Source organism: Dictyostelium purpureum (genome assembly GCF_000190715.1).
Source record: "Dictyostelium purpureum unplaced genomic scaffold DICPUscaffold_665, whole genome shotgun sequence".
In the NCBI taxonomy this organism is placed as follows: Eukaryota; Evosea; class Eumycetozoa; order Dictyosteliales; family Dictyosteliaceae; genus Dictyostelium; species Dictyostelium purpureum.
This window is the reverse complement of record NW_003519997.1, coordinates 1-9,233: the sequence shown is the minus strand read 5'-3', so window position 1 is coordinate 9,233 and position 9,233 is coordinate 1. Positions and strand designations below refer to the sequence as shown.

Below are 9,233 nucleotides of genomic sequence, written 5' to 3'. Positions count from 1 at the left end.
ATATTTATTTTATTTAATTTATTCACCCATTTTCCACTGCATATTTAAAAATATATCACTCATTTATAATTAAATATCAATAACACATTTCCTATTTAACAATAAACATCAATCATAAAATTTTATTAATATAATATTAAATAATTAATTTTTTTTTTTTATTATTTTTAAATTATTTTTTTATTATTAAAATTATTATTTTTTATTATTTTAAAATAATTATTTTATTTTTTTTATTAAAAATAATACCCTCCAGCTCACTAATCAACATACCACTCTTTTTGCAAATAATGACTTATTTTTTTCTTTTTTTATGGTTATCTTTATTTAATTCATCACATTTGTTCAATAGAAAAAGATTCGGTATTTTTTGTAAATAATTTTTAATTCAAATAATTGCAATAGTTTTTTTTTATAAAAAATATTTCATCTATCTATTTGATAGTGGTTCAAAGGGGTTATTTTATTTAAGAGATTGGCAAATAATTTAGCTTCATTTAAAGGTGTCAATACATTGGATGCATTAGATCAACAAGCCGATGCCGGGATCGAAAAAGAAAAGAAATATTTAGAGAATTATTATCAGCTATATAAAATTGTGATTCCAATGGAAATTTAAAATATTTTATATTTAATTATTTATTTATTCACTTATTAATTTTATTGTTTTTCTATTTATTATTATTATATTTTAAGATTGCGCCTTATGTTTAAATATTAAAAAAAAATTGAAAATTCCAGTCAAAAAAAAAAAATTTAAAATTTTATTTTTTTTTTTTATTTAAATTTTTATTTTATTTCAATTTAAAAATTTTGAAATTTCCAATTTTTTTTTTTTTTAATTTATTTTTTCGTTCATATAAATCATATATTATAGCTTTAAAATTATATTATATTTTTTAAAAGTATATAGTAATAAATAAATAAATTTCAACATAATCATAAATTCTATTATATTATAACTTTAAAATGTCACAATTTTTTAGTTTATTTTCACCATGGAATGCAGTTATTTCATTTTTTAAATTTTCAAATAATAATAAAAATAATAATAATGATACCAATAATAATAATGATAATAATAATGACAATAATAATAATAAAAATATTTTTAATCAAAAAAACAATGATAATAATAATATAAATAATAATAATAATATCAATGATAATAATAATATAAACTATAACAATATTAAAAATAATACCAATATTAATAATAATAATAATAATAATAATAATAATAATAATAATAATAATAATAATAATAATAATAATAATAATAATAATAATAAAAAACACAATATGACCAATAATTACAATAATAATACCAATACATTTCCATTAGATCCACCATTTAGACCAAACTCCACCCAATCACAAAATTCAAACAAATCTAGCTCACCATATAACTCTCCAATTTATAATAATAATAATAATAATAATAACAACTATAATGAAATAACCAAAATTCAAAATAACACCATCTCTGGTACTGATATTAACTCCCAAGATTTCAACAATAGAGACAACCATCTCATCAATAAAACCAAAATCACTTTAACCACTACCACTACAACTACCACAACCACTACAACTCTTTCCAAAAAAAACCATTACTCAGAATCAACCGTACCATCAGAAAATCAACCAATTTCCGATTCAAAATTAAAATTAAAAAGAAAATTATCTGATTTATATGACATAGAAAATTATCCAAGAGAAACAAGAGATAAAAAAAAATTAAGAACTGATTCTGATTATCAAATAGATATTCCACCAACTATCCATTCAAATACTATTGCCACAGAAGTTAATGTAGCTAAAAAAGAAGAAACTAAAGAAAATACAAATAATAATTCTAAGATTCACAAAAACATCAAAATTTTTTTAATTAATTTCGAATCAGAAAAAATTGACGTAGTCCAACAATTAAAGTCGGAAAGTCATAGTGAAAAAATTTTTGCAATTAACTTATTAGACCATTATATCTCAGATGATGGTTTATTAAAAAAATTGGCCTTTTGTCAAAAGCATAGTATTTTAGTCAATTTATTGGAATTTCTTTTTTCAGAAAAAGAAAAGGAAAGTTGTACAGACCTTGCCAAAAAAAAAGCTTGCTCATTATTTTCAAAAATTATAATCAAAGAATGGTTCAATGAAGAATCATTAGAAAATATTGAAAAGTGGATTAACTCACTTTTCACAGTTTTATTAGACCCAAATAAATCATCATTTAATAAATTAGAATGGGTTGTTAAAATATTTGGCCAGTTCGATAGAATTAAATGTGAAAATGGTTTCAATTCATTTAATAGTAGAAAGCTAATGACAGTCGATAAAATTTTTAATGTTTTAATAGAGCTTCTTAAAAATCTTATTGATTCAAGAAAGAAATATTTAGATGGTCCACAAAAATCATCATATGCTTCTCTTTTAAAAGAAACTATTGACACAGTTTATTCATTTTTTGGTTTGGTTAGTGGTTCAACTCGTTCAAAAAATTTAGAAATGGTTTTAAATCTCTTTAAAAGAGTAAATTCTCCAAAATCTTTTGAACTCAAAAATTTTTTGGTTAATTTAATTCCATTTTTTGAATTTAAAGATTTGGTTTTGGTTATGGAATACTTCAACTCAAGCCATAAAAATCTAGTTTCAAGTGGTAACTATAATACTCCAATAGATGCTCAATCCATTCAATTATTTTTTTCAAATATTATAGTAATTGTAGAAAGAATTGAAAAAAGTGAATATAATAACGAAGAATTGGATATTATTAGAAAACTAGTTGAAGAATCCATCAAATTCTCTGGAGTTCTATGTTATGATAACACTCTTAATTTTTTCGAAAATATGTACTCCGATGTATTAAATATTGTAGACAAAAAAGAAAGATCTCTCAAGTTCATTTCAATCAAATGGTGTATGTGCTGCCTTAAAAAATCGAATCCAAATTCTAGATTAGATTTCTTTATTTCCAAATTAGAATAAACATTGCTATAAACTGTTGACTATATTGTTCTCATTAATCATGAACTCAATGGGGATGAAATTAATAATTAAATCGTTTTATTCAATTTTTCTATTATGAATTTGATTGCGATGAAATTATTAATTAAATCCTTCACTCAATGTTTCATTTTTAAAATCCATGTAATTAAAATAGTTAACCACATCCGCTTTTGTTTTTTTCTTAAAGTTTCTAATCAAAAATTGGGGTTTTTTCCATCAAACAATCAACTCAAAGTGCATCATAATCATCAGTATATCCATCTATATGAACCATAATCACACTTTTCTTTAAAATCTCACAAGCATTTAATTCAATCACCATAATATCAGTACTTTAATGCAACTACATCAACAACCACTCATTGCCATAATCCAACAGTTATAACGACTCTTCATATTTATATAACTCACCAAAAAAATATTACATAAACACTTAGTTTGTAACAATTCAAATTACCATCCATCAATTATAATAATTAAATTAACAAATTACAATCAATAAAATAGTATATTTAGTTCAATTTAATTATTATCAATTCAAAGTTCTTTTTTTACAGTGTATTAAATAAAGATTAAAGATTTATTAAATATTTTAACTTTTAATTTATTATCTATTATTTTTTTTTTTAAAAAGAAATTAAATTATTTAAAAAAAAATAATATTTTACTATTCTTTATTTTATTTTTTTAAAATTTCTTCATTGTGGGTATACTTCTAAAGCATAAAAAAAAGATTAAAATATATAATTATGATTATGTTTGAATAAATTATTTTATTTTTTATACTTCAATTGTATCTTTTAATATATATACATGCACGCCCGACCAAATTTTTAAAATTTGTGTGGGTTTTCCATACAAATTTTTAAAAATTTGGTCCGTGGTATGTCATTAATATATATATACATATTATTTTTTTTTTAAGTTGGTACTTTTAAATTAATTGTTTTCAATATTTGATTGTGTTTTTCAAAATAACCCTATTTGATTTGAAAAGGCCCAATGAAGGTAACTGTTATTATATTAATTTATTTTTTAATTTCCCAATTTTTAATCAATTTCAAGACGTTACCTATAGATATTTTAAATTTTTATAAATAATATTTTTTTTTTAAAAAAAAAAAATAATAAATTCAAAAAAAAAAATAATTTTTTTTAAATTTTTTAAGTTTTTTTATTTTATTTTTTTCGATACACAACAAATACACATAAATAATTTTAATAATGTAAACTATAGCACATACAATCAATAATAATAACCTTAACCTTTCAGAAATATGTTTTAAACCTTTAGAGAACAAGTAAGTAAATTAATACATTATTTTAAAACAACAACAACAGCAACAACAAACCCATATGCATATAGAAAGTGGCATAGTTGAAGAAATATAGAAAATAGAAACAGAATTACTAACATAAATTAAATTAACTTTTATTAATTTTCAAAAGCCAAATTAAAACCATTAAATACCCAAACAGGATCAGCTGTCATCGATATCATGAATGAAAGGATTTGGATTATATATAGATTTGGATTATGTTTATCAAATGCACAGCCAACCTATTAAAAGATATTTTATTCAATTTACAAATAATAATAAATACCAATCCAACCACGAACTATTGCTCAATAATAATAATAGTCTCAAAATTTATAACAATAACTATCATAAAAAGTCACAAAGTCGCAGAAACTCAAATTCTTACAAAGTCTTTCAATCTCTGGTAAATCAGATAAAGCAAAATTCAAATCAATTGCAAGTTCATGTAAAAATTCAAAAAGTGTTAATGGATGTACCGTTCAGCTCTTATAGACACAAGTGCACAGTTATCATGTATGAAAAAATATTGGCAAAATAAAAGATTAGTAACTCACAAGTATTCTCATATAGATTGCTACTTATACTAGCAATGTGTCTTTAATTAAAATCAAAAAATGCAAGATATAGAATAAATCAAGCTAACCACCACAATATAATGATTTTGACGGCATCTTAATAGCTAAAAGTGAATATTAGAGTTTGGCCTACCCAAAATCTTTTAGTAAGATTCACAACAAACAACCATGGTAAATGAACAATTCAAAAAGAAAGGATAGTATGACAGTAGAAATTGGGAACCTCCTTACTCAGTATAAGGAGACTTAGGTCCTAGGGCAACACAATATTTAATTAGTATAGCACATGGCACCAAACGCGGGGCATTATTTCAGAGAATACGAATTTAAAGTTAAGGCCAAACTATATATATTTCCAGTTAAACGAAATATAATTAATAAAGATGTAAATAGGTCATTTGTGTCAAAAGAGTCAAAAGATTCAAAGTTCAAATTTTAGCATACACTGGCGGCTAATATAGCAGACATTGATCCACAATTCCCTCAAATTGCCAAAATCAAAGAACCATAATGATAATCTATTAATATTGGTAAATATAGAAGAGATGGTAGAGCTGATATATAAAAATGAAAGTTTTTGGTATCAAATTAAATTTTTCAATACCGGTTCATCTCCAAACAAATGGTCATTCTGTATTAAGAACTAAATCACTCCATTTTTCGCAAACCAGGGTTATAAACCAACTTCTCTATAAACTGTTAGCTCACCGCAATTCACAAATCATTAAAGAATTGAGTAAAAGATATAAGCTGTTTTCAGAGACAAAATAAATACCAAGAAATACAAAGTAGGTGATCAAATAATACCAAAACTACAGCATCATCAACAACAACCAAAAGCAGAACCCATTTTATATTAATTTATGTCAATAAATACTTTAAATTTATGGTTCATTAAAAAAGGTAGAAGTTTTTGGGAAAATCAAAACATTAAGAATAGGCCTAAAATTAATCAATAAAGAAGTGCAGCTTAAAATTCTCTTATCAAAAGCAGAAACAAAATCAAAAGCAGAAACAAAATCAAAAGTCCCAAAGGTTATATTAAGGAGTTAGAATCTGTTGGTGATTCCCCTCGTTCATCTGGTTCACAATCTGCTTCAAGTGCCTCTGCCATTGGGGAAAACGATCAAGTATTAAAAGTAAAATTCATTTCATTAGCAAAGCAATTATTTAAAAAAGAAGAGGAGAAGAGAGAACTTTTAGAACAATTAGAATTAGCTTAAGAAGGTCTTCAATCCGAAAATCACAATACTAAATCAGAGATTATAATTTTTCAAGATAAATTCAGTAAGTAATCTTTCAACGCTGGTCATGATACTTCAGTTGGTATATCAGAAGTTTCGCTGAGTTCTCTTACTGATAGAGGGGATAGATCCATCAGCATTGTTTTCTAAGCATGAATGCATTCATTAGTTTTACAAAGAAATCGATTAAAAGCATGAAATCGAATGTTGGTAGTTCAAATGCAGGCACTAATAGTTCACCAATCATCTCATTGAATACTTCAGAAGAAATCAATGGTAATAGAATCAAAGATATTGAACATGAATTTGAAAGTTATAGAATTGCAAAAGAGAATTTAGCAATGGAAAAAGATTTAGAAACCAAAAAGTTAATAGAAAGTCAAAGAATAGCAGTATTTTTGTTGTAGATCCAAGAAATCTCGGTGACGAGCTTCTAGCTATAAATGATGATACAGGCTGAGCAACACAGTTAGAAATGAAAATACTCAATTAAGACAAAGAATGGAAGAAAAGTTAAATCTTTAAAGAGAACAAACAAATCTTCAACCTATAAAATTTAGTACCCTCAAAGAATCTATAAATTGTTATCATCCATTGAAGGAGATATTACTGAAACCTGATTCGATGCAAACAAATAAACTTGGGGGTTTACATAATCCGGGCACTGTAATTAATAGTTAAAAATCAACCATGCATAACTGCCACGGATGCGAACTGGGTTCAATTACATGCATAAATTATAATTTCCCGAAATGAAAGAGCTAAAATGATATTCTGTTAATAGTGGTATGCAAAATGGTCTATTTATAGAGTTAATTTAAAAAATGTGTAGAGTAATATGTTTTTTTAAAAAATTTATTCATAATTTAAATCCTGTATCATATTGGTGGCATAGAATACGTAAATTTTAGTAGCAATACATATCATGTTTCATCATGTAGTGCTGTATGTCCCATTTTATTAAGTTGTACTTAACTTTTTCTTTACCAATAAAATAATTAAAATAAATAAAATAAATAAAATAAAATTAAATAAAATAAAATAAAATAAAATAAAATAAAATAAAATAAAATATAGTTTTTAAGTTTTATTTAAATTTTTTTTAAAAATTACTGTCACTCTATCATCTTTATTGTTTTCTTTCTGTTTTTTTTACTGATGGTTAATAATTTACCATCTGTCACCTCTAACTAAATAATTATCCTAGCCCCTAAAATTTTGGTATTTGGTACCTTGTTCAAAATATGCTGATACATCCTGTAATAATTGATAAACTTATTTGAATAGATGTTTATCTTAATTCATTTGCCCTCTACCATCAATACTTTAACCTTCTGGTGAAAAGTATGGTAATTTACTTTATAAAAATATTTTAAAATAAAATAAAATTATTTATTATGCAATATTATTATTATCATTTTAATTGATTTTAAATGATTGTATTTTGTAAAATTACTTTAACATTGCCCTAACTGCATTACCACAAGATGTACCATTCCCTGTTACAACATTTGAATCACTAACGAAATTATCCTTAACTTTTCGATTCATAATGCAGTGGGAAATGGGTGAAAAAATTAAAAAAAATTATTTTAATTATTTAAAAAGGGTATTTTTTAATATATTTCAAAATAAAAATATCTAATAAATGAATATAATATTTCTTTTATAATAAAATGTGTAAATAAAAATAATTATTCTGATAATGTTTAATTTATATAATTTAACTATTTTTTTATTTAATTTTTATTTAAATAAAAATCAAAGTTCAAAAATAAATAAAATAAATAAATAATAAAATTAAAATATAAGTAAATTAAAAATAAATTTTCCATGTTATTTTTAACAAAAAATAATAATTATCTTTATAATTTAAAAATAATAAACTAAAAATTAGTATTTGAAATTAATTAATCTTTTTTTTTTTAAATCTTTTTTTTAAATTTAGCTGGGTATTCTGGATATCATTTAAGAGAGAATTTAATGAAGTTTTCAAATAAAAATATAGAATAAATTATAATTCACAATTTAAAACTATAAAATAAAATAAAATCTATATAGCTATAAAATATAAATTATAATAATTTAATAAAACATTATATTAAACAATTGATTATTTTTAATTTTATTTTTTTTTTTTGTAATTTTTAAAAATTTTTTAAATTTCTTTTTTTTTTTTTTCATTTATTAAAATTAAAGCTTTCGTTCACTCACACATATTTTTTTACATCCAGCTTATATTTTTTTTTTATACATTAAATCATATAATTAAATTTTTTTATTTTTACACTTATATACTTTTATTTTATTTTAAAAAATTTATTTTTAAACAAAAATGTTAAATATTTTATTATTTTGTATTTTTTTATTTATTGTTGTTAGTAGCATTTTTTATTACTATTTTGGTAAAATCTTATTCAAGAAATACAAGGGTTGCCGTTGCTCTACCACTAAAGGAGAATATTGCCATTATTGTGCCTTTGATAACGATTACTGGGGAATTCAATATATAGAAAGCCAAAAACTAGAATATGATCATATAATAGATAGACACAGATTATATGACAGACAATGTTCCCAACAACACACATTCATAAGGGAACAATGTGAGGAGAGGCTACAACTATATCAATTTCAAATAAAACAACAGCAAAGACTAGATATTCCATTTCAGCAACAACTACAACTCGAACAACAACAAAGACTTCATTTAAAACAACATCAAGTTCTACAACAACAACAACTAGATGAGAAACAGCACCAAATAATACAACAACAACTACAATACCAAAGACAACAACAACAACAACTATTTTACCAAGTAGAACAACAACATCTACAAAAACTAGAACAAAAAAAACAACAACTACAACAACAACAACAACAACAAAAACGTTATTTTTGCAGATACTTTTAGAAATAATAACCAAAAAAAAATATTATAGTTGATGAAATTTATAGTTGTACCAAAGAAATATGTAAAATCTAATTATGAAGAGTTCTTATTTGTTCGTTCAATTCCGTTTTTTGTTGTCATCCCAGTGGTAAAGAATAGTTTAGGTCGTAAATTACAGGTATAGATC

At 23.1% G+C, this 9,233-nt stretch overlaps 4 protein-coding genes across 4 annotated transcripts; all 4 read left to right on the top strand.

Annotated features, from left to right (window-relative positions):
• Positions 1-969: 969 nt before the first annotated feature.
• DICPUDRAFT_85367 (uncharacterized protein) lies at positions 970-2,988 on the top strand (the record flags this gene model as incomplete). The annotated part of the gene is made up of 1 exon (XM_003294875.1): positions 970-2,988. One exon carries the CDS (start codon positions 970-972, stop codon positions 2,986-2,988), a length of 2,019 nt encoding a protein of 672 aa, XP_003294923.1.
• Positions 2,989-4,512: 1,524 nt separating this feature from the next.
• Positions 4,513-4,869, top strand: DICPUDRAFT_85366 (uncharacterized protein; the record flags this gene model as incomplete). Its single annotated transcript, XM_003294874.1, has 1 exon — positions 4,513-4,869. The coding sequence occupies one exon, from the start codon at positions 4,513-4,515 to the stop codon at positions 4,867-4,869; it is 357 nt and encodes a 118-aa protein (XP_003294922.1).
• A 604-nt stretch (positions 4,870-5,473) lies between these two features.
• Positions 5,474-5,959, top strand: DICPUDRAFT_85365 (uncharacterized protein; the record flags this gene model as incomplete). The annotated part of the gene is made up of 2 exons (XM_003294873.1): positions 5,474-5,642; positions 5,814-5,959. 2 exons carry the CDS (start codon positions 5,474-5,476, stop codon positions 5,957-5,959), a joined length of 315 nt encoding a protein of 104 aa, XP_003294921.1.
• A 343-nt stretch (positions 5,960-6,302) lies between these two features.
• DICPUDRAFT_160013 (uncharacterized protein) lies at positions 6,303-9,067 on the top strand (the record flags this gene model as incomplete). Its single annotated transcript, XM_003294872.1, has 2 exons — positions 6,303-6,542; positions 8,573-9,067. The coding sequence occupies 2 exons, from the start codon at positions 6,303-6,305 to the stop codon at positions 9,065-9,067; spliced, it is 735 nt and encodes a 244-aa protein (XP_003294920.1).
• Between the last annotated feature and the right edge of the window lie 166 nt (positions 9,068-9,233).